Source organism: Setaria italica, chromosome V (assembly GCF_000263155.2).
Source record: "Setaria italica strain Yugu1 chromosome V, Setaria_italica_v2.0, whole genome shotgun sequence".
In the NCBI taxonomy this organism is placed as follows: domain Eukaryota; kingdom Viridiplantae; phylum Streptophyta; class Magnoliopsida; order Poales; family Poaceae; genus Setaria; species Setaria italica.
Genome location: NC_028454.1, coordinates 11,890,815 through 11,918,384, shown reverse-complemented (window position 1 = coordinate 11,918,384; position 27,570 = coordinate 11,890,815). Strand labels below are relative to the sequence as shown.

The 27,570-nt window shown below is 46.1% G+C and overlaps 2 protein-coding genes across 2 annotated transcripts; one reads left to right on the top strand and one right to left on the bottom strand.

The window, feature by feature from the left end:
• Positions 1-18,769: 18,769 nt before the first annotated feature.
• Positions 18,770-21,786, top strand: LOC101758948 (pollen-specific protein SF21). The gene is made up of 11 exons (XM_004968449.2): positions 18,770-19,026; positions 19,628-19,727; positions 19,829-19,926; positions 20,033-20,121; positions 20,215-20,275; positions 20,358-20,444; positions 20,554-20,631; positions 20,729-20,785; positions 20,890-20,945; positions 21,034-21,169; positions 21,268-21,786. Exons 1-11 carry the CDS (start codon positions 18,967-18,969, stop codon positions 21,487-21,489), a joined length of 1,044 nt encoding a protein of 347 aa, XP_004968506.1. The 5' UTR covers positions 18,770-18,966; the 3' UTR covers positions 21,490-21,786.
• Positions 21,787-22,124: 338 nt separating this feature from the next.
• On the bottom strand, positions 22,125-26,882 carry LOC101758542 (MAR-binding filament-like protein 1-1). Its single transcript, XM_004968447.4, has 5 exons — positions 26,594-26,882; positions 26,371-26,473; positions 25,176-25,249; positions 24,407-25,045; positions 22,125-22,573 (listed from the first exon to the last, which is right to left on the bottom strand). The coding sequence occupies exons 1-5, from the start codon at positions 26,816-26,818 to the stop codon at positions 22,463-22,465; spliced, it is 1,152 nt and encodes a 383-aa protein (XP_004968504.1). The 5' UTR covers positions 26,819-26,882; the 3' UTR covers positions 22,125-22,462.
• Positions 26,883-27,570: the final 688 nt, after the last annotated feature.

Below are 27,570 nucleotides of genomic sequence, written 5' to 3'. Positions count from 1 at the left end.
CGATTATTTCACCGACAGAGGAACAATTACGTCCCGCTGGCTCCCCTACCGCCGCTGACAAGCCTCCCTCCCGCTGGATCCACCACTGCCGATGAGTACGATTATTTCGCCGACAGAGGAACAACTACGAGAGGACACCACCTACGTACAACCTTGCACCGCTGATGGGTGTGCTCACTCAACTGGCACCTTGCTTCTGACCTTTTGTGTGGGCACTAGCTAGCGATGCCATGTCCCTAGGAAAAGTCTATTCCACATGTACATGCGGTTGCAAGAGTTATCGTGGCCGTTCCTGCATGCTACACTACTTACTAAGGGGGTGTTTGTTTCTTTAGGATCTTCTAAAATTCCTGTCACATCGAATGTTTAGATATTAGGAGTATTAAATATAAATTAATTATAAAACCAATTGCACAGATGGAGACTAATTTGCGAGACGAATCTATTAAACCTAATTAGTTCATAATTTGATAATATGATGCTACAGTAAACATGTGCTAATGATGGATTAATTAGGCTTAATAGATTCATCTCGTGAATTAGCCTCCATCTGTGTAATTAGTTTTATAATTAGCTCATGTTTAGTCCTCCTAATTAACATCCGAATATTCGATGTGACATGAATTTTAGAAGCTACTGAAGAACCAAACACCCTCTAATGCGAAATGTGGGAGCTCCAGTCTCACCACCGGCATTCTCTGCATGGTCGGTGCTACATAGCAAAACTACCCCCAAGTTTTTTTAAGTGGAAAAACCAACTCGAGCATATGATTTTGACGGAATATGTATATATAGACACACACTAAAGTTCCTAATTTGGAGCTCCCTCATGAATCCTGGTCTCACGTGGGACCCACATATTTATTCAGGAGGAACCCATGTAGACCCGCACACTATTTTAGGCGGGATCCACTGTTCAAGTGGGACTCACGTACTCTCCAGTGGGGCTACTCCCACGTGGGACCCACATATTTATTTAGGTGGAACCCATGTGGACCCGCACACTATTTAGGTGGGATCCACTGTTCAAGTGGGACTTACGTACTCTCTAGTGGGGACTACGCATTATTTGGTGGGACCCATTGTACTGTTGAGTGGTCCCTGATCATTTTTTAAAAAAGTATCAATGTCAGTTTTTTCTATTATTTGCAATTATAGGAAGTATAAAATATATTTAATTTTTCCCTACGTACAAAAACAATAACTAATAGCCCTACTACATTTTGAATTTTTCTTTCGGTTCATAAACTTATGATTGAATTATTTATTCATTGCTAATTTTATCTTTTACATCTATCAAAATCAAGAATCAGCACAACATAGCATGTTAATGGTCAGCTATTTCTACGAAACCCAAAAGTCAATGAATTCCTAAGCAAAAAGGTTATACAATGCTCAGATGACCATTATGATAAGAAATTGTTTGAATTTAATATTGGGGCGATCACTTTGATTTTAAATTATATTTATTTTTTATTTGGCTTGATGCATCAATGCAATACTATTTTGAGTATAGTAAATAATAAATTTACATTTTTCATAATTATTTTAGATTAGCATCTTTCATAGAGTCGTGCGTGGCGCACGTCAATTTCTATAAGATGTGTAAAGAAGGGAACAAATGAACCGTAACCAATAGCGAGCTGTGCTAAACCCAATCCAGTCAAATGGGCCAGGCCAAAACGAACCCAACGAGGAGGGGCTGGAAGCCTCCGGAACGGTCCAGAAGAGACCAGCAGCCCACCAAAACTCCCACCTCATGCCCTCCCCAGGCTCCCATCCAAGGATGAAAGTGGGATAGGAAAATTCCCGACCGACCGCCACCATATACCGATTTTTCCCATCCATACCTGTTTTTCCGGGTATAATCCGAAATCAATCGGAATATGGAAAAAAAATCTAAAATCCAGGTCGAAATTGGGGGAGGGTTTTCCCGCCCGTTCTCTTGATTTCCCGTATTAAGCTGGGAAATTCCCATCCGTTATTCCCATATATGGGCCAGCCATTAGAAATTCCCCACCAGCCCACCTTCCAACAGCCCAACCCATCCTTCATCCCCCGCTCGGCCGCTCCCTTGGCCTACGTATATAAACTGGAAAACCTAACTCTAACCCTCTCTCACTCACTCCCCAGTCCCGCCCGCCGCTCGCAGTCCGCAGTCGCTAGTCCCCCGCCGCCCCGCGCTCCTTCCTTTTTGGCTGGCGACCGCCACCCGCTGCGCCGCCACCCCATCCGCCACTCTGCCATCCCGTCCTTGACTCCGGACACCTCCACCCAGGACCCGCTCCTTCCTCGGCAAGTGACGGCGGCACACAACTGAGCAAGGATGCCTCTAGCTGGAGGAGCTCCTTCTGCCTCTGGCTCGAGCACTAACCGACACCTCTTCCTGGAGCCACCACCAGTGCCGCCAGCAGCATCTTCACCACCAAATGTCAATGTCAGCACCCTTGCTCTGACTGCAACTCCAGGTATGTACGTCAGTCCATGTAGTTCAGTAGATATGTAGATCTATACATGCAGTGATGTAGGATTATAGGCAGTAGATCTGTAGTTCATCAATGATTCAATGGGAATGTTTTGTCGTAGATTAGAAAAATGGGTTCTTTGTTGTGCTAGATTAATGCCTCAGTCATAATCAGTGGTACTGTTTTGTTCTAGATTAGAGAAATAAACTCTTTTTATTGCAAATTTGGTTGCAATTACTAGTTTAGTTTTTATTAATTAGGCTTTTGTGATGGATACTACAGTATACACAGTCCATTCGTTGGCTTACATTGAAACGGAACCTCTTCATGCTTGTGATTAGAGAAAGGTGAAATAGTAGCAATGTCTAGTTACTACATTGATATCAATGCCTCTTATTCTAATGTTGAAGATGTTTGTCTCTTCGCAAGAATGGCAGGATGCAAAGGGTCTTGGTCTGAAGTGGAAGCCCTAGTTAGGGTTTAGCTGTGTCTGTATCATCTACAAGTGCAACACCAACACCTACATCAAGTCCAACAACTGGTGGTTATATGCAAGGTCAAGTTTATGGGATGCCAACTATAGCTATGACTGGTGACAGCGGTGCTTGTGCAGGTGGCAGTGTTGCAGGTGGCAGTGGTACTTGTGCAGGAGGCAGTGGTGCTGGTGCTATGGCAAGTTGCAGTGGTGCTGGTGTTGTTGTAGGTGGCAGTGGTGCTGGTGGAACGCAAGTACAGGCTGTGTCTTTGCTGGGAGATAATACTGCAAATGCTATCATCATTGGGGGTGATGTGGCTCAGCCAGTTGTTGAAGGTGCAGATGAACCTTGTGGAAAGAGGCAGAAGAAGTGCACTTCAGATGTTTAGCAATACTTCACCAAGAAGCAGAAGATTCATGAGTAAAATGGCAGGACATATGTGCAGGTCTGGGGCCATTGCAACTGGCTTAGGGATCTATTCGTCTCGACTAGAAAACTAGTCGAGTATGGTCTACTTAGACTACTCATCTCGACTAGAAACTAGTCGAGGACGGACTAATACGACTATTTGTCTCGACTAGAAAACTAGTCAAGGCCATAGTCGAGGGCGGATTCCACGTGATCAATAACTAGTCGGAATCGACTCCGACTAGTTGGCTTCATCAATAATCAGCACGGCTTCATCGACAATCGTCCACGAATCAAGCTAAGTCACTTTTTTAATTATTTTATTTAAATTTTTCGGCTTGTTTTCCACATGCAGGGCAACGCGCCGACTACTTATTTGTGTACGCCTCTCAACGGGAATTACCCTCCAGAGCTACACTTTTCCAATTATTTCTAGAGAATGTTTACCAACAGCCACGGGCTTGGTACATCGAATTATGGAGGCTATAGCCACAGGTTTTGTGTACTGAGTTCCGAAAGCTCCGTCAACAAGCTTGGTACATCGAATTTCGGAGGCTACAGCCATGGGTTTGGTGCACTGAGTGCTGTAGGCTTGCAGCGGCTACACCCTAAGGAGGTACAAATCTTATGCACGGCAACACGCGCTCTCCTCGTCAAAAAGGCAGAAAAGTCTCAATGACTACTTTAGCACAATCGCACAGTTTTTTTTTCGCAATGCCGACTACTTATTTTAAATATCTTCTCTTAGCGGTCGCCAATATCCTTGAGCAGAACACGCTTTAATTCATGATAGCCTCGGATATTTTGTCATGCCTAAATGCTAGGATGCGAGACAAAGATCTCCGTAGCAGTACTGCTAGTACACGTATACAAGACAAAGATCTCACACACAGCGACAATGGCTAAACATGGACTGAGAGCCCAAACGTAATAGGCTAACTATTCGGGAGAAATATGGCTAAAACAAGACCATGACACAAAATATTTACATTATATTCATCACTGAATAAATTTCAATAGTTCCAAATTCTACAAATATGCTACATAATGTATGCATTTCTTTTTTAAGATCAAGTTTCGGTGACGACTCTCCAGGACGCTCAGCATACCTATAATAGCTCCGCTAGCTCCCAAGCTCGGGGGCTAAGCGCCAATTACTACTTAAAATATCTCCAGTGACTCAGCTAGCTTCCAAGCTTGGGGCTAAAGCGCCAATTATTACTCGAAATACCTCCAGTATCTCCACTAGCTCTCAAACTCGGGGGCTAAGCGCCAATAACTACTCGATGTGGCTCCTACGGCTCACCTGGTGCATAAGCTCGGGGGCTGGACACCTCAAAACTACTCGGATGATGACTTGTGTGAAGACTAAAGACTCTCGGATTGATTAATTAAGCATTCCAATGCTCGAGGGCTGATAAGCTACACCCAACAGTTGAGTTTTTCAAGATGAAAGAAGAAGATTCAAGATTCTATTGACCCTCAACCTGATTCTTTGATTCAACTTAAGGTTCGGGGGCTACTCCATATAGAGTGCGACTTCCGCCGCCCTCCATATCACATTCCAAAGATAAAGATTACAAAATCAAAATGATCAAGGGCTTAAGCATTGCCTCATGGCAGCTTTGAGGAACTTTGAAGATTCAACCAGACAAAGTACTCAAAGAGCACCAAAATTACTCGGTAAGGATCTGAAAAGTACTCAAGGCTGCTACATTCGACTATGAAGCGCTCGGGGGCCTGTCGGGGATAGATCCCCAATACCCGCAAGGAAGGAAGAAGACGGACTCCTACTAGGATTCCTCTATAATCCTACTAGGACTCATATCATATAATCCTACTAGGACTCCTACCTTGTAACTGACTAGTAATCCCGCTCCCTGAGTATATAAAGGAGGGCAGGGTCTCTAGATCGGTAGGCCAAGACATCATAGAACTACAACAGAGGACCAAATCATCAACACCAAACAACACCCAAGCGCAAGGCGCAATATACAACACCCCAAACAAGACGTAGGGTATTACACTACTTTGGCGGTTCAAACCTGTATAAATCTGTGTAACGCCCGTAAAATTTATCAACTCAAATCATTCGCTAAAAACTCATTTAAAATTTTTTCCCGACCGTCGAGCTCCCGAGAAATCTTTTCCTTCCCGTCGGACCCGCCGTCCCGGCCTCCGGCGTCGTCAACCCTCTTTTTCCATTCCCCGTAATTTTTGCCGCGTGCCCGTCAAATCTATCACGCGTGCCGGTCAAATCCCGCAACTTTCGCCGAACTGCCATTCCCTTTTTCCTTCCTTTTTCCTTTTCTTTTTCTCCTTTTCCTTTTTCTCTTTCTCCTTCTTCCTCCTTCCTTCTTCCTCCTTCCTCCTTCCTCTCCCTCCTTCCTTTTTCCCCGGCCGCCCCCTTTTCCTCCTGGCACCCAGCGCCTGGCGCCAGGCGCCCGACCACCCGCCTCCTGGCCGCGCAGGCCACGCCCGGCCCCACTCGCACGCCCCGCGCTGACCCAGCGCAGCTCGCCCGCGCCCAGCCACCCGCGCCCGGTTGCTCGCATGCCGCTCGCCCGCACCGCGCCAGACCACCGGCACGCCCCCGCGCCAGACCGCTTGCCCACCCTGTCCCGTCGGCGCCAAGCCACGCGTGCCGCGCCACGCGCCGCCGGCCGCGCCGGGCCGCCTGCCGGCCGCCGCACGCCGCCCCCTCCCAGTGCGCCTCCCCACGTCGGTCATCGCCCCTGTGCCTCCTCGTGGACCGCGCCTCCCCCACCACGCCATCCACGAGGATCTCCATTCCGGCACGCCACCGGCCGGACACTCCGGTCATCGCCGTCCCCTGTACGCCGCTCGCCCGCCCCCTCCCGCCGGCTATAAAAGCCGCCCGAGGCCGGCCTCCTCCTTCCCCACCACGAGCTCGCCGCCCCTTCTATCTCCCCTGCGTGCCGCCCATATCCCGCCTGAGCCGCCTTCCCTGTGCGAAGCCGGCGCCCCACCTCTGACCACCATCCGCCCGAGGTGAGGCCTCAAATGGGACCCCCTCATCCCCCTCTACCTCCCCCACCACATAGCTCGCCGTCGGCGAGGCCCGGCCGGCCGGCCCCCCTACCGAGCTCCTCCCCCTTCTCCATCTCCTGTAAACGGCCCAAGGAAGAAGAAGGGGGAAAATCCCCTTCAATTTCGATCTACCCCTCTCTTTTTCTTTAATTGCAAACCGGTCCTTCCACCTCTCTCAAAGAAGTCTCACAGATAAGCCCTTCCACCTTTCAGAAATAATTACAAATAGGTCCCTGGTTCTCGAGGTTTAGTCCTAAACCTTGTTTTAAACCCCTAACACCCCTTTAACTCGTCATTTCATGCGCCAAACTTCCTCCAATTGATTCCAAATTCGACCATGGCCTCCTCCCATATACTTTCGCCGAGGCATATCCAAATTTCATGAAAATACTCATCCCACCTATTTTCCGTTCGCATTCTCTGTTTTGAGCTCAACGGGTAAAATCTTTTTCCTTTTTATTTATTGTGTGCTCGTTTGTGTGTGCCGTAGATCGCGGAGTACCCGAGGAGGAGCATGAGGAGGAGTTTGACCGCAAGCCCGAGCCCGAGGACCAGTACCGCGAGCAGGAACTCTCGGAGGGCTTTGAGAACGGCAAGTCCAATCTCACCCTTTGATGCATATTTAATACCTAGTTTTTCAAACACAACCTATTGGAGTGTTTTATAAAATGCATATTGTTTTATTGCAAGACATGGTTGGATAGCCACCCCTTGATTGTTATGACTACTCCTTATTGTCCTATATTTATCTCAAAATATGATTTGCTCTGTTTAGATGATAATTACTGCTAGAATGCTTAGGAACTCGTTACTCAACTTCAATCATGACTACAATGGTTTATTTAAAGAATAAATGAGTGAGTGTTTTCAAATGAGAAAAATGGGTTTTCGGGTGTAAAGGAAAGAAAGGTGTAGATGAGATGGATGGGTGTTTCTTGTGTGAAATGTCAGAATGTTGGGCTCGTACCTTAGTGGTTGAGCAAGGTTGGGGGTTATCCATCTTGTCATGGTTAAGGACCGAGTTGATGTGTCATCTTGCCTAATTCAACCATCGTGCAACCATTCAACTGTTGTATGGGCAATGGCTTAGCATAAATCTCGCTAGCTGAACTGTTAGTCTTCAGGTGTGCTGGTGAGCAACGGAAGCCCATGGAAAAGGAGTAAGCTCTTGGTGACTTAGTTCCCGATTCCGACCTCGTGGACGAGTCGTTAACCCCTTGGGTGCTTCCGTGTGGACTAGTCAGTCTTAGCTAAGGTGGGTAATGGCTTTGCTAGGATCCGCACCGGCACTAAGGTGATTGTGCTGCGGTACCCTACTTGTGGGAAAAGTGTACGACCTCTACAGAGTTAAAACCTATCCAGGTAGCCGTGTCCACAGCATTGGACGAGTTACGACTTGGTCACATAACTAGCATTTGGAGTTGGTTGGTTTTTATGGTGTGTGTTGGATTTTGGAAGTGTCCGGCAGTTGTGCCATGAGCTATGGCGGACGGGGAGTCCGATAGCAATAAAATTTGGATCCTTTGTGAAGGATAACCCCACTCAATGTTTCAGTTACTAAAGGAAAAGTTTTACCAAAAACTATTTTGAAAACAAACCCTTGCATGTGTCAAAAATCTCGCTTTACTGCAATTAAACCCTAACCTTATCCTTGTCATATCCTGTGCATATATTTGTTGTATTTCCCCCTCTGTGGATGGGGTTGGACTTGTTGAGTACTTTCGTACTCACCCCTGTTTTGTTGCTTCAGAGGAGGACCCGGACTACGTCGCCGAGGATCTCGAGTAGGAGGTTGCGTCTGAACCCAACGCTGCCTGTGGTGTTGGCCCTTTTGTAGGATGCTTCCGCTGACGCATAGTTTAATTGCAGCCCGGAGTCCGACTGGACTGCAACTTGGATTTGTATTGTTATCGCTTTAGTTTTACTTTGGGTGTGGCTTGCCCGCCCGCTCCTTCGGGAGATGTACGGTTTCTGAACTATCTGTTGAATAAATGTGTTATCAGCCTCCTGGGACTGATAATTGGATCACATTTAGTCTCTACTTATGTGGGGACGCTTCAATTTGTGTCTTGTATCCTCACTTTTACCTTTGAGTTCCAGGTCTGAGGATTCCCCACCAACGAATCTACTACCTCAGGATACCCCTCGGTAGGTTGCTAGGTATAAAACACCGATAGTAGGCGCAAGTATAGAGCTGAGAGCAACTATGGGATAACTGGATTTTGAACCCACTTGAAGTCTGCACATAGTATTGTGAAGGGGCAACAGTAGCTCAAAACAGAAAAGGATGATGGAAAGGATCTCCCTTTTTTTATTGAACCATACAGGTATGATGAAGAAGCTAGTTTGAAGAAGTTTTACTTGGCAATTGTGATGCATAAATACCCTTTCAACATAGTTGAGCATGAATATTTTGTTGATTTCATCAAATCTCTGCATCCTAGCTTTCCTATAAAGTCACGTGTTACAATCAAGAAAGAAATTATGAACATGTACTTGAAAGAAAAGGAGAAGTTGTATGGATATTTCAAAACTGTCCGGTGTCATTTTAGTGCCACCATGGATATGTGGACTTCTAACCAAAACAAGGGATACATGTGTGTCACAGTGCATTGGATAGATGATGAGTGGTGCATTCACAAAAAGATTGTCAAATTTTTCCATGTTGAAGGGCGACATACTGGAACTAGGTTGTTTGAGGTTTTTACTAAGGTCATGGTTAAATGGTACATTGAGAAGAGATTGTTTGCCTTGACTTTGGACAATGTAGCAGCAAATGAAGTAGCAGTCAAAGATATCATTGTTGATCTCAAGATGGATGGTAATGCATCATTGGTATGTTATGGTTTGTTCTTTTATGTGAGATGTGCTTGTCATATTTTGAATTTGGTTGCTAGGGATGGTTTGAGTATAATTGCACATACAATTGACAACATTAGAGCACTTGTTCTAGCTATTAAAGGATCCCCCTTGCAGTGGGAGGAACTCATGAAGAGAGCAACTGAGTGTGGGTTGGATACAACTAAGGGCCTCTCTCTTGATATTGCAACAAGATGGAATTCAACCTATTTGATGTTGCGTGATGCCTTATACTACAAGGCAGCATTCATAAGGCTTAAGTCATCAGATCGTCGGAGGTATGAAAAGGTCTCTCCATCTCCTAGTGAATGGGCCAAGGCATACAAACTTTTTCAATACCTTAAGAAATTCTATGACCTCACAGAATTGTTCTCTGGTACTTTATATCCAATTGCAAATTTATTCTATAGAAGATTTTGTGAGATTAAAGTTTTGCTAGATGATTGGTGCACTAGTCCAGATCTGACTATTAGTGAAATGGCATCTTCTATGAGTAAGAAGTTTGAAAACTATTGGAAGAAGTCCTCTACTACCCTTGATGTTGCATGCTTCCTAGATCCTAGGTACAAAACGAGGCTTGTAGAATTCTACTTGAAGAAGTTTTATAGTTTTGGATATCAAGTCCATCTTGATGAATTTGATGATGTCCTTAAGAACTTGTATCAATTCTATGTTACTTCTACACCATCTTCTTCAAAAACTAAGAGTGGAGTAGATCATCCTACAAAACGTAGTGATATATCAGATTTGCTAGTGGACCATGAAGATGATGAACTAGAAAAAATTTTGTATGAAGCAAGTGTATCTGATCTTGATAACTTAATTGATCAGGATAAGTACATGGTTGATCCACCTTTGAGGCTTAGTGGAAAGTTTGATATTTTGTCTTGGTGGAAGAACCAGAAAGATGAGTATCCTGTCCTTTCCCGAATTCCACGTGACTTGCTAGTAGTTCAAGTCTCTATTGTTGCTTCTGAATCTTCATTTAGTGCTAGTGGTCGTGTAATTGATCCGTTCCGCAGCTGTCTTGATCCAGAAATGGTTGAAGCTTTGATATGCACCAAGGATTGGGTCGCTGCTTCAAGAAAGGGTACATTTATCTTGCTATCCTTAATTTTTTGTAACAAAATTGATCATGTCTTGGCTGTGCTAATATATGTCTTGTTGTCCTTTAATTTCAGATAGGAGAGTTGGTTCTATTGTAGGTGACCTGGAAGTTCTTGATGCCATCGCTACAAAACTGGTGCGTGAGGTGTGTATTTGCAAGTTCATGTAGTCAATCAACCTGCATGGTTCTATTATTGTAACATGAGTTCATATTATTTTTTGTAAAAGATTTTGGCATTACAACTTCACTGGTGGTTAATTATTTTGCCTCATTGTGTATCGCGTTGACTAGGAGGATGAAGTTGCTGATAGTGATGAAGGGGTGGAGGAGCCCAATTCAAGGGATTTGGAGTTTGAATTGCAGGACATGTAGGCTGTTGCTGTCAGCCGGTCATTTAGTGTCTGTCTGTATGACTGTATGGACCTTGGTTTTATGTCATCATGTCGATTTGGGAACTTGAACAGTTGAATCTAAACTGTCATATGATTTATGAGTGTCATGTATGAATTATTGTGTCATTTATATCTGTTTGGTTATGGTTGGATATACCTCATTGCATGGTACCATACTTCATGTATTTGTATCGTTTATGTTGAGCTAAGCGTTTCGAGTGGTTACATGGATCGATGTTCCGAAATATTGGTTTCTCGTCCGTTATCGATGTGTTCCCATTCGAATTACTTCGTTTTCGATATCTCAAATTACCCGTTATCGTTTTCCCGACCGGCTTTCCCAATTTTATTTTCAATTTCACATAAAAATCTGATATCAAACCCACACGTTATCGTTTTCATCCCAACTCCCATCCCATCTCTTCCCAGTGCCAGCCAGCAGCCTGTAAATTGAGTGTGGCCGGCCGACGAAACAACGCACGAGTCGTTTAGTGACCTATTTTTTATATAAGGACGTACGAGAGACAACGAAAGACACACATGACACATGCTAAATAACCAACCAACCAACCTAAATAATCAGCCGGTGCCATGTCCCTGTCCATTCCCGCATGATGCTACTTACTGCGCCTGTTCAGTGGTCAGCGTTAAAAGAAGCATCGTATCGTATCGATCGAGCAGTGCCTGTCATCAGGACATATGGAAACAGCGCGTCGTACGCAGCACCTACCTTACCTTACAACCTACGTGTTGGACTGTCGTCGCCACTGCTACAGTGCCACGAGAGGTGTCAGGTGCGTGTATGAGCTAGTACGCCGCATGGGGCCAGACTACCAGCATGGCAGTAGTGTGCATGGGGCTACTACGCGTGTGTTGGCATCGACATACATGCACTGATCGTCGGAGCATGCTCGAACATACACGTACGTACTGCATGGATGAAGCTGCTGCTGTCGGTGCGTGGATCCATCCATCGATCTCATCAGCTCTCGCCGTCCGGCCGGACAGGAAGAAACAATAATCGAGCCCTACCACGAGCTGTAGAGCCATGTAGCTGCACCCATCAACTTTAATGTGCGCGCATATGAAAATTGACTTGCATCCGCATGGCAACAAGCACACCATACACGCAGTCATCTGAAATTGAAAACGAGGTGTCCTGACTGACCTCGATGCGTCACCGATCCATCGACTTGATGCATGGACCGGCCGGTAGGGTTTGAGTTAACGTGCTGTTTTGTTTCTGACGATGGAAGAATCAACAGTAATGCCGCGAGGCCCAGTACTGAATCGAAGGCGCCGACCGCTTTCGGGGATGCTGGCTAAACGACATGCACATGCAACTGCTCGAGTACTCTTTTTTTTTTGAGGGGGAACTGCTCGAGTACTTGATCGCCGTCCTTCCAGTTCTCATTCACAGATAATTTTGATCGTTTGTTTTTATCGGCCCCAACTGGATTAAAACTTACTTGTATTCCTTAGATTATTAGCGTCGACCCTTACATTATTAGTATAGAAGATCCATTAGCTTATAGATTATTTAAGCCGGAAGTAATCATGTCCGGGGATCCCTGTGAAATCTCAGGATCGCCTTCCCCATGTGCCGTGCAATCATGCAATGATGCAAATAAGGCAGCGAGAATGCGACGTGGATGCTGGTGTGTTGCAACGCCCGGCAGGTTAATCAATCTGTATCTCTTCCGTGCCAGGTATACATCATAGCATCCCATGCCAGAGAAGAACCGTGTATATATCGATCGGTTCAATCATGCGGTGTTCCATCCATCGCAACTTAATCAAGGTACTAAATAGCGGCGGTAGCGACCGCAATAGCGGTAGCGGCCTATTGCCGCTATCGGTACTAGGTAGCGGTCGGGTTATTGCGGTTTAGAACTTTGCGATCTTAATTGCGCTACAGCGGGCCGCAATTGCGGTGGTAGTAGGCTGCAATATCGTGGAATTAAAAAAAATCTAATAGCTCAGCCCACCCATACAGACTTCACCATTGCACCCCTATCGGCCATTCGGCCTCGCCATCCACAACACGCCGCCGCCACCCTTCGCCGGTGCCGCCGATTCACATACTCGAGCTCCTCCTGATCCTCATGGACCTTCGCCGTCTTACACTCTTAATTTAAGCATGTGAGACATCAGTTGTTTGTACTTATTATTCATGATATATATATATATAATTAAAATTATGTGAGATTATTAGGTGCCGCTATTGGACCTTATCGTCCGCAATATCGCCCGCTATCCGTAATCCGCTATCTCGACATCAATCCGCTACCAACCCGCTATTCGCTATTTATTACCTTGATCTTAATTTCCTATGACAACATGGGTAAACGAAGCTCTGAATTAAAGATAAAATGACTTTGTCTTGACCTGATCGTGAGGTTTAGTGGTCTGAATCGAAGGACTCCTATCCATGTTTAGCCACGGTCTTGGTATACATAGTCGAGATGCTCAGAAGTTCAGAACTGCATCGTCGTCGGTCGCCTGTAAAATGAAGTCTCTGAACGATCGAGTAGCAGGGATGGACTTCATTTCTTTATTTCGATATATAAAATCAGAATCATACAAGTGTTAACGGCCATGGACAAGCAAGCTGAATCTCTGAGTAAATGCCTCCTGCCCCCGTCAGAGAAGGGACGTGCCGTGCCCCGAGAGGACGCCGGAGTAGGTGGCGCGAGCGCCACGGCGCACAGCCACCGTACTGTTCAGTTCGTGCCTCGTCATCACACGTACGCACGCATTATTATTGGTACGGAGCTAGCACTGTACTAGGCATTACTGCTGGACTGGTGGCGAAGAATGGACAAGCAATCTGCTGATGCTCCTCCTGCAGGCACAGCGATTCACCGCCTCCCTTCCCTTCACCTGCAGGCAGCAGGCTGCAGCATGAGCATGCATGGTGGTGGATCGATGGATGCATGATTGATGTTGATGCGCATCCGCCGATCCGCCAGGGGGCCATCAGCCCATGCGACGGGCCATGCCTTGGCCTGGTGCTGCCATGAAGCGACGCGTACTTGTTCTTCCCCTAGCTAACCTTAAGCTAAGCTACCAACCAACCACCCGCGCACTCGGGGTTCAGCGTCATGCGTACGTAGTGCTGCTGGTGAAGGACGATGAGCTGCCGCCACCGACAGTTTGGGTTCTGTCACGTGCTGTAATAGGTCTGTTATTACTCCTACGTAAGCAGGAAGTTGGCTAGTATTTTAATGAGTTGGCTTAGCATTTTAATTTGTTGCGATCAGAGAAAAGAAAGAAAGGTTGCTCGAACTGATGACGAAACCATGGTGGTGGCCTTGTTTGAGTCCTGAATTGTCTGGACGTGTATGCACGAATATAATTGACCAGTTTTAAAAATGGGCGGATACAGTTATCATTAGCCGCGCGTGATGCGACAGCACAAACGATCGATCGATCGGAGGCAAAAACAACGGAACGAAACTAGAAGTCCTCGCTTAGACTGGGGCCATGAGATCACAAGTACTACTCCTACTACCTAACAACATCGTTACTAGGATCTCAAAAAAAAAACAATATCGTTACTAGTAAATTAGCTTGGCCTCGTGATGCATATGATTCTTGTGCCAGCGTTCGTTCGTTGGTCGTTCTTCATGAACAGCCAGCCAGTCGTACGTCTCCTTTTGTGTCTGCAAGTGAAAAAAGATCCAGGCAGTAACTGTCCACGTAACATTCACTACGGAAACCGCAAATTTGCCCAGTATTTTTTCTTTGCCGAGTATTTTTTTCGGACACTCGGCAAACAAGCTCTTTGTCGAGTGCCGAGCAAAAAACACTCGGCGGGCTTTGCCGAGTGTCAAAAAAAACACTCGGCAAAGAGGGGGTTTGCCGAGTGTTTTTTTAACACTCAGCAAATAAATTAGTTTTTTTCTCTTCTCACCTTAAAATTTTTTCTACTCCCCGTATACAACATGTAGTACTCCATGTTAAAATTTTGTACATTTTTGGATTTGTTTGTTATATTTAATTAATTAATTGCATTTCAAGAAAATTTTTGGTATAAGTCAAATTTGAACCGCAAGTGATTCAAATTATAGAATAAATGAGTAGAAAAATAATATTCATGTTATTTAGCCCAGTTTGAGGCGTTACCCATGAAATGAAAAGAAATTTTGAACATTTTGTTCAGAAAACACAACCACAAACGTGTGGCTGAATGATTTTTAAATTGTAAAAAAAGCGAGCGAAGTCTGAAAATCATGAGATTTGTCATGATGTGATGATATCATATGTGGAGGTTGTGGTAAAAAAATTGAGAAGGTTTTACACATTTCATCATGTACGATGTTTACAAACCGAAGCATCTCCGATGAAGAATAGTAGCATCGAGAAGAATTCGATTAGATTTAGAGTCAAAGTGACGGTCGAGTTTTGATTTGACCCCAAAACTTTTTTTATATGCATTAGAGAAAATATATTGTTTCATGTGTCATTTTGCTAATTTTTTGGAACTGTTGGATATTTTTAATAATATATTAAAGGTAATTATAAAATGTTTGCCGAGTGTTTTTTTTTCGCACTCGGCATACAAAGAGTTTGCCGAGTGTTTTCTTTTTCACACTCGGTAAAAAAAATTCTTTTTCTTTGCCGAGTGTCCCACATCGGACACTCGGCAAACGCTAAAAATATCTATTTCACCCCGTTCCCGGCCCCCCAACCCCAGCACCACCTCCTTCCTTCGTGCAACACCACCCACCCGCCCGATGCCCCCAGCAGCGCCCGACGCCCCCCTCCTCTTCCTCCGCGCAACACCGGCCCCCCACCTCCCTCTCCCCGCCGCCGCCACCCCTTCCCTCCCTCCCTCTTCCTCTCCTGCCGGCGCCCCTCCCCCTCCTCTCCCCTCCTCCCTCCCCGGCGACGGCGTGGTCTGCCCCTCCCGACCGGATCCGGCTGCGGCGCGGCCTCTCCCGGCCGGATCCGACGGTGGCGCGGCCGCCCCTCCTTCCCCCGTCGATACCCCCTCCCCTTCTCTCCAGTGGTGGCCCCTCCCCTCCCGGGCGGATGTGGCGGCGTGGCGGGTGGCAGCGGGCGAGGTGGCGTGGTGGCCAGCGTGGCGGCCGGTGGTGGCGGGGTGGCCGTGGCCGGTGGCTGGTGTTTTTGTTTTTTTATTTTTTCTAAAAATGTTTGCCGAGTGTTTTTTGACACTCAGCAAAGCATTTGCCGAGTGCTCGACGTTTGACACTCGGCAAACCCACTGTTTGCCGAGGGAAAGTTCGCCGAGTCCAGTTCGCCGAGTGTTACACTCGGCAAACTCTTTGCCAAGTGTTTTTGGCCTTCACCGAGTGACTGGGGCACTCGCCAAACTTCCTGTTTCCGGTAGTGATTGATTTTATTTAGATGGTCCGGTTCATGGGTGTTCAGTCGACTGCTCGCTCGACTTGATGTGAGCGTGTCAACACTTGTCAAGTGAATGTGCCGACAAAATACAGATCGCCCGCTGAACCGATCGAGCCGAGAGCTGCTTCCCGCGCGCATGTGCCGTGGCGAGTGGCGTCGTGCTCGTGCTCGGCCTCCATTCCTGGCGCACGAGAGGTCCTGCGTTGCAGGCTGAAGGAAAAAGAAGACCCTGCATCGGCGTGCGTCGGCTGTTGACTCGATCTTCAGCTTTACAAACACAGCAACGTAATTAAACTACTAAGCATCATCAGACGCTTCTGACGAGGGTGCCAGTTCAGTAGTCGTACTTGCATTTGAGGCGCATTATTAGTGACTTGGTACTTGTATACTCCTTTGTTGTTGGTCGAGGTAAACAAAAAGATTTAGGTCTGACCCTGATTAATGACGCCAAGCTGGCCGGCTTCTGCTCCGGGCAGGTCATTCGCCCATTTCTAGGAGGAGGTCTAGCTGCTGGACACGTACGTACTACGCCTGGTTCATGTGTTCCAAAGCTATAGCGCAGAAACTATATGTAATCTGTCGTCAGAGAGCGAGCAAGTAGTGCACTTGCACGCTCCTCTCACGATCAGCATCAGCTGCAGATTAATTAAGCTAGCTAACACCAAACAGGACAGTAGTGGTCAATTCCGGCATTAGGACCTGCCGACGAACGCGGACGGAGACGCGGGACCTTCGGTTTGCTTCCATTCTCTGTCAAGTCGTCGGTCATGCGTCCCAACCTCATGGCGTCTCTTGGTTTCATTCTATTTTGACGATGGATCCGGCCGGGAGCACGTATTTGTATATATGCTACAGCATATTCCAAAGGATCCGGAGTTGCTTGTACGTCCAGAACCGGCCGGTCAGTCAGCCGGAAGCGTGCCTGACGACTGCAAGCCTGCAATAGCAACCGAGCATGTGGGGGTTTGCTTCACGTGCGCCGCATTTATGGCCTTACATCACACGTCCACTGATCAAGTAGGGTTCAGTTCACACCCGATTATGTGCAGGGGTACGCCAGGGTGATCGAGATCTCTCTTCTCTCACTCCTACGTACGACGTGTCAATGGAGAAAGCGCGTCAAAAACTCAAAACGCAATGCATGGTTCGCATTGAGCATCCGAGCAGCGGGCTCCAGGGCCCACCGTTCACCATCGCTGCAAAGAATCTTGCAAACACAGCCACAAGAATCTAGCTTTACCGTTGCTGTGCAGCTTGTGTGATCACATTGGTCATCAAGCACAAGCAGCAGCAGCAGCAGCAACGAGTAGGCGAGACGTTGCTTGGGTTGGCAAGCTAACCTAGAGAGTCAACCCGACCGACCAGGGCCACCATTCACCTCCACTTCAGTTATTGTTGTTTCCTCCAAAAAAGAAAAGGCAAAGTCAACGCTAGCTGCAATAATCAGATCTTATTTACTTTAATTCCACAATATGAATGGTATAGTTCTCTGGCTACTCTCGATGAAAAATACTGCTAGGAATATCTGGAAGAAAAAAAATACACCGATATCTAGCAAAAGGAAATAAGAAATACTCTGCACTAGCACGTCGCAGTTAAAGTGAAGCTTTGGATCCACGACCAGTTCATCTTGGCGACCACGAATTAACTCTGTCACGAGTCACGAGACCGCGCATGGGGCTCATTACTCCCCCGGCTGACGCCGGGACCCGCGCGACGCCCAATCAGGAGGAGCCCAGCCCATGACGCGCGTCGGGCGCCCACGACTCCACGGGGTGGAAACTTGGGGCCCGCGCCAGCTGGACCGAACGGCGGTCGTGCCACCGGTCTGAGCTGGCATCCAGGAAGTCGTCCTAGCCGTCCACACTAGGCGCACCCGGTTGTCCAATGCCTTTCTTGTATAAAATGGATTATTTTCAATGCATTATGTACGGTTTCATATGATTACCAAATATGTCAATGCAAATATGTTATTTGGGTTGTAATAATGTCCAACACCATAATAAACGAATAGTTTTTTTATTTTTCAAATGTTGTTCAAGTTCCAGGTGTAACTTTTTAAAGTAGATTTAATGTTTAGAAGTTAAATGTATTATTTTTATTACACCCATTCCTTTTAAGATGGATTAATATTGACCACGAATGAAAAGGGGTACGAGCATGATCCCACATTTCTCAGACCAATGGCAGCACCAATATTAGAACACATTCAGAAATATCACTTCCTATTTACGAAATTTCACTCGCTAGAACACATTTTTCAAAAGCTTAAACCGCTCCCCGGTAACACAAAACTGACCACCCTCTCCAGGGGCTATCTATCACCGGAGTAATACGTTTCACGAGGACAACGCGGGGTGCCCCTAGCAAGCGACCGAGCCGCCCGTCCTAGCTGTCACCCATGACCCCCGCCGAACACAGCGAAACGCCAGGGCCCCACATGCTAGTCAAACGCGCAACGCGTGTTTCCCAATGACAGGTGGGCTCGCCAAAACGAGGGTGAAACAAACGTGTGGATCCCCAGCCGCTCCAGTTTTATTTTTCGTCTCTGGCGCCGTTTGGTCACCGCCCGCGGTGAGCCGACCCGCGCCGTCGGTGGATGGGCGCCGGAGCTTATTCTGGGCGGCCGCCTCCGCGTATATATACACACACGCAATATACGGGAAGGATTTAGGGGGAAGCCAGCCAAGCCAAGCCAAGCCAGCGGAGGAGAGAGAGACAGGAGGTGGGAGGGAGAGGGAGGCTGGGAAGCGGTGGAGGTTGGTGGCACAACAGGAGGAGGAGGAGGAGGAGGAGCTTCTGGAGAGGAGGGTTAAGGGAGGCGTCTGTCCGCCATGGGGGACTCCAGCGGCTCGGTGTCGATCGACGTCGAGCGGATCTTCTTCGGCGGCAAGGTCCGTGTTCCTTCCGCTTCTCTTCTCTTGGTTGGTTCCCCTCGTTTGGGCTGGTGCATTCGTGTGTGCCTGTGTGGAGGGTTTGATTCGTCGCCGTGGGGTTTGTGTTTGCGCCTGCTCTGTTAGTAGCTCCTCCGGCCTTCCGGGTGGTTTGGTAGCGGTGTTTGCTCTTAGAAATTTATGCTCCATGTTTTCCCCTGTCCTCCATTAGCTGCAATACTTGTAAATTGGGGCTGTGCCTGTCTGTATGCGTGAAATGTTTCTTATGCGCGAGCTTGCAATCTGAACAATGATGTGGCTGTAATTGAGAGAACCAGAACGCCCAACACAATGCTGCTCGAGAGCCGGGCAGGTTCAACAAGGAATTAGGTGGCAGGGGACTTGAATTGTTTATTGTTAATGCAGCCAACTCCTGCCCTGGCTATGCGGCAATGCTTGGAATTTGGGAACTATCTGTAGCAAGGGAAAAGTTGTTCGATCAATTGGGGAATGGAACGTACTAATATAGCAATTCGAAATATGTCTGAATATATTATTTCTCTGTGTGGATTCTGAATCCTGATGGTACTGAATATCTGCCTGTGACTTGTGCTCTCCTCAGGAACATCGAGTGAGAACGAGACATGGCCCTCTTTCGGTTTCTGTGTACGGAGACGAAGACAAGCCCGCGCTCGTGACTTATCCGGATGTGGCTTTAAATCGTGAGTGCCTTCATTGCCTTTATCAGATTTCTCGGTAAAGATATCCAAAGCTTTGCCATGGATAAGCAGCTCACGTTTGGGAAATCGTTCCTGTTTGGTAGACATGTCTTGCTTCCAAGGATTGTTCTTCTGTCCAGAGGCTGCGTCGCTCTTGCTTCACAATTTCTGCGTCTACCACATCACGCCTCAAGGACACGAGGTCAGTTATGATGGCCTTTCTTGCTGCATTCATCAATTTGTGCGACCAACCACTTGCCATTCTTTTCATGTTAGCTCGGGTTCTTACATTGGTGTTTTTAATGCAGTTAGGAGCGGCTCCGATTTCATCTGACGTGCCCGTGCCATCTGTCGATGACCTTGCAGATCAGGTTGCCGATGTCCTCGATTTTTTCAGGTATTGTATCATGGCATTTGCTGAATTGTGTCTTGCTACTTTGGTGCTTAGAGGTGCCCCCCCTGATGTTGTAATCTCGGTTTGCCTTTGCAGTTTAGGTGCTGTAATGTGCTTGGGTGTCACTGCTGGTGCCTATGTTCTTACCCTCTTTGCGGTAAGTGTGACCATGAGATAACTAGGTTTTGGATTGTTTTACTGTTGAGTGCGTGCTAAGAATCTTGTATAAACTATGACAGACAAAGTATCGAGAGAGGGTTCTTGGCCTCATGTTGGTTTCACCTCTGTGCAAAGGCCCTTCATGGAGCGAATGGTTGTACAATAAGGTTATAACCGACACCTTTGTTTCAGCTATTTAAGATGCCTTACGTCCTGCCAATTATTCACTCCTATGTGCAGTATTTAGAGCGTTAACATCAGAATATTATGTACCAGGTATTATTAAACTTGCTTTATTATTATGGGACACGTGGGTTAGTCAAGGAAAGCTTGCTTCAGCGTTATTTCAGCATGGTACTTTTGGTCCCCCATCACCTTTCTTTCCCCCCTTTTCATCCATATATGTAATTATGCAGATTCACTCAGGGCTGATTTATGATGCTTTGTGCAGGAAGTTCGCGGCAATGGGCAAGATCCTGAATCAGAGATTGTCCAAGCCTGCAGAAGTGTTAGTAACTCTCTCTATTCCTCTAGTAATGTTAAAAAAATGATATGACCATTACATGTAATATTTGAACATAAAATTGAAACCATGTTAATCCTTACGTGCAGTTACTTGATGAGAGGCAGGGATCTAATGTCTGGCGGTTCCTTCAAGCAATTAACAGGTAACTGGAATATATCTTTGCTGTCATGACCTGAACAGACAAAGAAATGGGATCTCACTGAACTAAATTCAACCATCATGTGCATCAGGCGGCATGACTTAACAGAATCATTGATGAAGCTTCAGTGCCGGACGCTAATTTTTGTTGGAGAAAACTCACAATTCCATGCCGACGCGGTCCACATGACCACAAAACTAGACCGGAGATACTGTGCTCTTGTTGAGGTGATATACAGCTAAACAATTTTGACATCGCAAGTTGATCTCTACACAGATGAGTAAGGCAGATGCTGATGAGCCCCTTTTGTGGTCAAATTGTGCAGGTTCAGGCTTGTGGTTCACTAGTGACTGAAGAGCAGCCCCATGCGATGCTCATTCCGATGGAATACTTCCTGATGGGATACGGTCTTTACAGACCTCCGCAGCAGGAAACTAGCCCCAGGAGTACACTGAACCCGTTCTGCATATCGCCTGAGCTTCTATCACCCGAGAGTATGGGAGTGAAGCTGAAGCCCATCAAGACGCGGATATCCCTTAATGTTTAGCATGGGCAGATCTCGGATAGCGGCCATTGCCTGACACCCGCAGCTCATGAAAGTGAAGACTGCTTGGGCTGAGTTGCGCAACCGCAAAGTTTTGATGCCTTTCTGCGCCTGGTGGGCGAAGAAGATTCTACAGGCTGAAGGCAGTTTTGTTGATAGGGAGCAGAGGTTGTTGTGGTCTTGGGAAGGGGGGAATGGCTGTTTGTTCATATATTTGTAGTCAGTACACATGTATATCTCCACACGACATCCTTTCATACAGAAAATGAAAATGGTAAAGCTGAATTCCAGTACGACTCACATACGAACTCTCTCGAGTCTCGACCCCCAGCGGGGGTGTAAGCGTACGGCGGTTGGAGCCTCGATCCATGTTCAAAAGCCAAAAAAAACGAAATTGTCAATCTAATAGACTTACTAATTATGAATTATGATAAACTCATGCCACTATGAACTCAGAGCCACTATTCAGCGTCCATTCACAGAGAGCATATGATGCAACAATATAAACATTCTGAAACCAACCAGAACCAATCTGATCTTAGGTCCTACCAACAGGGGCTATGACACATATCAATATATCATCAAGCATTGGCACAAATAACACAATCAATCATGCATTCATTGCAAGCACAACCACAAGATGAATCGGAACTACGTTAAGCTATGCCAATCATCCATTCATTGCAGCTTCAGGTTAAAGCCGGTATACGGACAGCAAGTGATAAGCTTACATAAACAACATACATGATACATGGAAACCCTCTGTTGGCACCGCACCAACACATATGTTCCAAGCACTCTAACAAGGAGACGAGAACTATGTTACAACACAGTTTATCGTCCATACAATGTCGCAGCAGGGACGGAGCCAGTCCCGCGAGCACTGATAAGCTTAGCCTCACCTAAATACTGTCAGAGCCGGGTGTGTCGACAATTGCAAAAGTCAGCACATCAGACAAGGTCGTCAAAAATCAGGTTAGGGAGGGGTTGGGGTCTTCAGCTTTGGAACCGTGAAACTGGGCGGGAGGAGCATGGGTGACACAGCAGCTTTAACTTGCAGCGGCCTTGTGGAGCATCGCCGGGAACCCTGCATGCAGCAACGACATGCTCTCAGCACAAATAACATTCATAAAGGAATTTGTGAGAAAGTGCTTATATGTGCCACACTTGAATCAAAAGCATAAGACCAAAGTACTTCATCAAGAGTATACAGCAGTTTAAGAAAAATGAAAAATAGCTCTTCATTAAGAGTACACAAACATCAAAAATAGCTCTTCATTAAGAGTACACAAACATCAAGTAAGAGATCACATGTCCATGATAGATCTCAAATACTAACACTGTTTCAGCTCGATGCTCAACATTATGAATCAGAAAACTACCAAAAAACCATTTGTGATCAATTTGTTTTCTGTCCATATTTACTGCCAACATGTGCTTCCAATAAATAGGTCACTGAAATTTGTAGGAAATAATAGTAGAAGATCCGGTTGCTAATTTCCTATGCAGATATTCTACCAAACTTCAGGTGGTGAAACGCAACCCACATGTTCTACTATATCTGCTTCTAGTACCCAAGTGTATGTGTGACGGTCCTTTATGAGCATCTACGACTCATAAAATGCTCACCTAAATTCCGTCAAATATATTGTTTGTCCATATTTACAGCAGGACGCAACTCATGCGGACTACCAAGAATTAGGACATTGCATACTACAACACGAGAATGGCGCATCTTTTAAACAGAATCTTGCGGTTCAGTTTTTGGCGTAGCAAGTCACCGAAAAAGCTTCTTAATTGTTGGTACCAGAATAGAGCAGCGAATCTAGTATCAGCGCAATAAGAGCTCTTGGTCATTATGTTAATAAAAAGAGGCTCAGTAGTACGTTAATGAATCATCTGCAGTAATGATCAAAACTAAGAGAATTATAAACATAGTTTCCATCAGTTGGTTCAATGTGCGATTCATGCAGTGCACCAATAAGTAGGGCACTGGAATTGGTGGGTAAAAAACAGTGGAAGATCTGCTCACCATTATTATGTACCATTGTCATATTAATTACCAAACTAGCCACTACAGGTGAAGAAACATAACAAACACGTTCTATCATATCCATGGCACTAATACGCTTAGTGTATGTGTGATGGTCCTTTATGAGCATCTACGACTCACATAATGCTCACCTAAATTCCATCAACTTTATTTTTTGTCCATATTTACAGCAGGATGCAACTTATGCTGCCTACCAAGAATTAGGACATTGTGATTCAGGAGTAGAAACGATATGAAATTTGATGTTTTACTCAAAGAATATGTTTGTTTCTGAAAATACTTAACTGTACCAGCAGTATGAGGCTAACAATATGTTTGCAAGTGATGTAAACTGTTTAGAGCTGATAATCAAGAATGAGTAAACGTATCCTGCTAGGTTCTTACTAACTGTATCCAACACTTACAACTCACTCAAAATTATCTAAAGTTCTATCAACCTTATTCTTTGTCCATATTTACAGAAAGACGCAACTCATGTGGCCTGCCAAGAATTAGGAGATTACATGTTAAGAGCAATAAGAGGTACATATTTACTATTTGCAGGCTATAATCGTAGAACAGAGTGATAAATTGGTAAGAAAATGCATACTCCAGTCCATTTTAGCACTTTTGGAAATCACAAACCTAATACCTCATTTTATTCCCTATTTTATATTTAGAGCAAGATACAACCCATGCATAACACAAACTCAAGCATAAAGCCTACCAAAAGTGTTTTCGATATATTGTAGATCAGTAGAAACAATGTAATATATTTGTCATCACACATCATCAAAACAGATCAGATTTACTTAATAACCAATGTCCATTGACTATAATATATGAATAACTAGCGTGTACATGTAAATGCCAAAACTGAATACTTACACATGATATGGAAGAGCCGCGCTTACGCTTTTGACTAGACTCAGAGGCACGAGTTCTGGAAGTCTTCACATCTCTCCTGTCTGGTGTGACCTGGGAAGTTCTTGATTTTTCCTTTGAAAGAGGGCCTTCAGACTTAGATTTTCTGTTTGTCCCCTTAATATCCTTCTTTGACTTTCGACTAGTCTCAGGTTGATCATCTTTATTTTTACCAGCTTCAGCATCTCTAGCTTTGACCAAGGAGTGCATTTGTTGGAGCTCATCCTCAAGAATCAACATCTTCTCTTTGGCATTAGTCACTTCTGCTTGCAGTCTGGCGATTTCATCATCCTTCTCTTGGGCTGCTTCTTGCAGTTCATCTACATTGTGCTGAAGCTTCTGTGCTGCTTCATTAGCTTGCTTTGCCTCTATGTTCTTGTTCTTAATGGTCACAATGTATTCCTGCTCCATTGTTTTAAATTGGTTCCACACAAAATCCTTTTCTGCAGTCAATGCTGAAATTTGCCTGTCCTTCTCTGAGCTCAGGGTCTTGTAAGCTTGCTTTAGTTTCCTTAACTCTACCCTCAGATCTTTTCCACTGTGCTGGTGATCCACATTGTTTTCATTAAGCTGTGCCTGACTTTCAGCCTCCTTCACTTTTGCCTGATATATGAGAGACATGCAGAGAGGTAAAAGATCTGTGAAATGCAAAAGCCAGCCTACACACTTGCAAGTTATGAAGTCCACAATTATCCAGTCATACTAAACTCATGTTTCAGTAACAAGTAATCACCTTTAGTTCGGAATTTTCGGCAGTCAAAGTAGAAATAAAACTTCTCAAATCCTCAGTGTCGCTATCTGCGAGTTCTGATTTGAGAAAACAAGAGAACAACATCAGTAGTAACACAAATACATAGAGAATGCACTCCTTTCCCAAAAAAAAATATACGCATTTATTTAACACAGCATGATGCCTTCAAGATGGGTGAATGGTTTTGACAAAATGGAAATAAATTATCCATATCCAGCAAAATGTTGATTGAGATGCAAAGAAAACACAGTTTGTCCGATAGCATAAAATATAAAGTTTCTTTTGAAAAGAAACTGCAAATGATGTGAAAATGCCGCACAAATTTAATTGGATTGACGCAATAGTAAAGCTCGTTCATATTGGCAAAGCAAACAGCATTTGAGGTTCTGGATAAATAGGATGTTTTAATGTCGAGTCTATGCTGTTTTCAGATCCAAAAGTAAGATAACATGAACGGCGTAATGTAAGCAGCGGCGGCTGGAATTCAATCTACAGCATTGAGATGTAATTCACATGCAAGTTGCAACTTCTAATGTAGTGCATAATACAGGGGTAATTTCTGAAAAACACCAAGTAATACTTAATAAAAATATTACCTAAGACTGTTTTAACAACATAGTGCTAAGGCAGTTATACACGCACAGAATCTTAAGACGAGTTCAAGCTACACTTTGCACAGCAAAAACAAATGTTAAGCATTTTCATTCTCATAGCAGCAGAATTAGGCTCAAGAAGGGTATGTGACAACGAATCGTCATGGAAAGCTGGAGAATGAAGTTAGCACAAGTAGATATAACAAGGGTAATGTAACTTCAATACCAGTATCATGGGAGTGCAATCATACTCACACAGGAAGAGAAAGGCATCAACTTTGTTATTACAAAAGGAACCCCCAATTATAAAGAGCGAGTATGAACTGGAACCCCCAAAGAGAAAGTCAGGTTTTGCATTACTATTCTAAAATTCCAGAACAAAAAGCAGGATTTTTTTTAAAAAAAATATCACAACGGGCAGGTTTCACTAGAAAGTGCCCGTGGATGCGACGAGGCATGTTTCACCGGTAGCAGCAAAGGTAACCTTGAGAATCCAGTAACGCGCGCCACTATACCTCGAGGTAACGAAAACCTTACACGAACAGACGAGGCTAGAGCCAAGAAAGTTAGGGGCCTCTCTTTACCTGCGAGCTTCTGGTAGCAGCGACTCTCCAGATCCTTTCCCCCAATAAGCACCGCTCTCTCGGCCTTCTCGACCCTCTTCCTGCGCTCCTCATCCCTCCAGATCTGGAAAGAGGGAGAGAAAACGAAAACCCTAGCGAGCGTCAGCGGCGGCGGAGAAAGGCCTTCCCCCAGGCCAAAATCCCATCCCAAAGAGGAAGAACCCCGAGAACGGGTTGCCCGTACCTGCTCGATGCGGGTCCTGAAGATCTCCTCGCGCTCGCGGCGGCCGTTGCGCTGGAACTCGAGCTCGGCGATGAGGTGCGCGCGTTCGACGGAGAGCTCCTCGGCAAGCGCGTGCTCCTCGCGCAGCATCTTGAGCAGGCGGTCGTACAGGCGGCGCCACTGGGGAAGGTAGACCAGCGGGTCCCGAGGGGGCGCCGCCGCGCCGCCTTCGCCGCCTTTGGCCATGAATTCGAATCGGGGAGCGGAGAGAGAGGCGAAGGGATGATGACCGTTTGGGGGGTTTGGTTTCTTTCGCCCGTGTGGAGGCCCGGTCTGTGGTCTGTATGGGCCTGGAGTGGAGAGAAAATATGACCGTTGGGCGTTGGACCGTGGGGGAGCCGGTTTCGCTATGGGCCCGAACTGCCGCACACCTGCATACTACTATAGTAGCTTATGGTAAGGTTTTAAGGGCAACTTAACGTCACTAAGTGGGTGTTTGATTCCTTTAATTCATGGACTAAACTTTAGTCCCTAATCTGTTCGGTGACATAGACTAAAGTCCATTAATGCAGTTGAATAAAATCGTTTTTACCCCTGCTACCCCTGCTTGTGCCTGCTACCCCCTACTAGTTCCTCCACCCGATCCGTTTCCTCTTCACCCGTGCCTCCCCATCATGCTCCGCCGTGCCACGACCGGGGATGCTGCGGCCGTGGGAGAGGGGAACAACAGAGAGACAAGCCAACGCCGTCTTCTCTTCCTCGAGGTCAGGGGACGACGAGAAGGTGACCCACAGCTAGCTCCGGTCGCTGGCCGAAGCGAGCGGTGTCGAGGAGGCGGAGGTCGAGCCCGGTGGCGAAGTGGGAGAGCTGGTCCTGATCCCGGTCCCGTCCCCCCGCGCGCGCCAACAAGCCGGTGACAACGGTCACGGGGCAGGGCTCCTTGGCGGGGAGCGCCATGACGCCCGCGGCGGAGAGGTGGAGCTTCTGCGCACCAGCGG

Excerpts from the sequence above, each read along its gene's own strand:
- LOC101758948 (XM_004968449.2), top strand. The coding sequence starts at position 18,967 with ATGGGGGACTCCAGCGGCTCGGTGTCGATCGACGTCGAGCGGATCTTC. Across the intron at positions 20,276-20,357 it reads ATGTTCTTACCCTCTTTGCG|ACAAAGTATCGAGAGAGGGT; the intron begins GTAAGTGTGACC and ends AAACTATGACAG. Across the intron at positions 20,632-20,728 it reads TTCAGCGTTATTTCAGCATG|GAAGTTCGCGGCAATGGGCA; the intron begins GTACTTTTGGTC and ends TGCTTTGTGCAG.
- LOC101758542 (XM_004968447.4), bottom strand. The coding sequence starts at position 26,818 with ATGGCCAAAGGCGGCGAAGGCGGCGCGGCGGCGCCCCCTCGGGACCCG. Across the intron at positions 25,250-26,370 it reads CTGCTACCAGAAGCTCGCAG|AACTCGCAGATAGCGACACT; the intron begins GTAAAGAGAGGC and ends TTCTCAAATCAG. Across the intron at positions 22,574-24,406 it reads GCGGCTCTTCCATATCATGT|GGTTCCCGGCGATGCTCCAC; the intron begins GTAAGTATTCAG and ends TGCTGCATGCAG.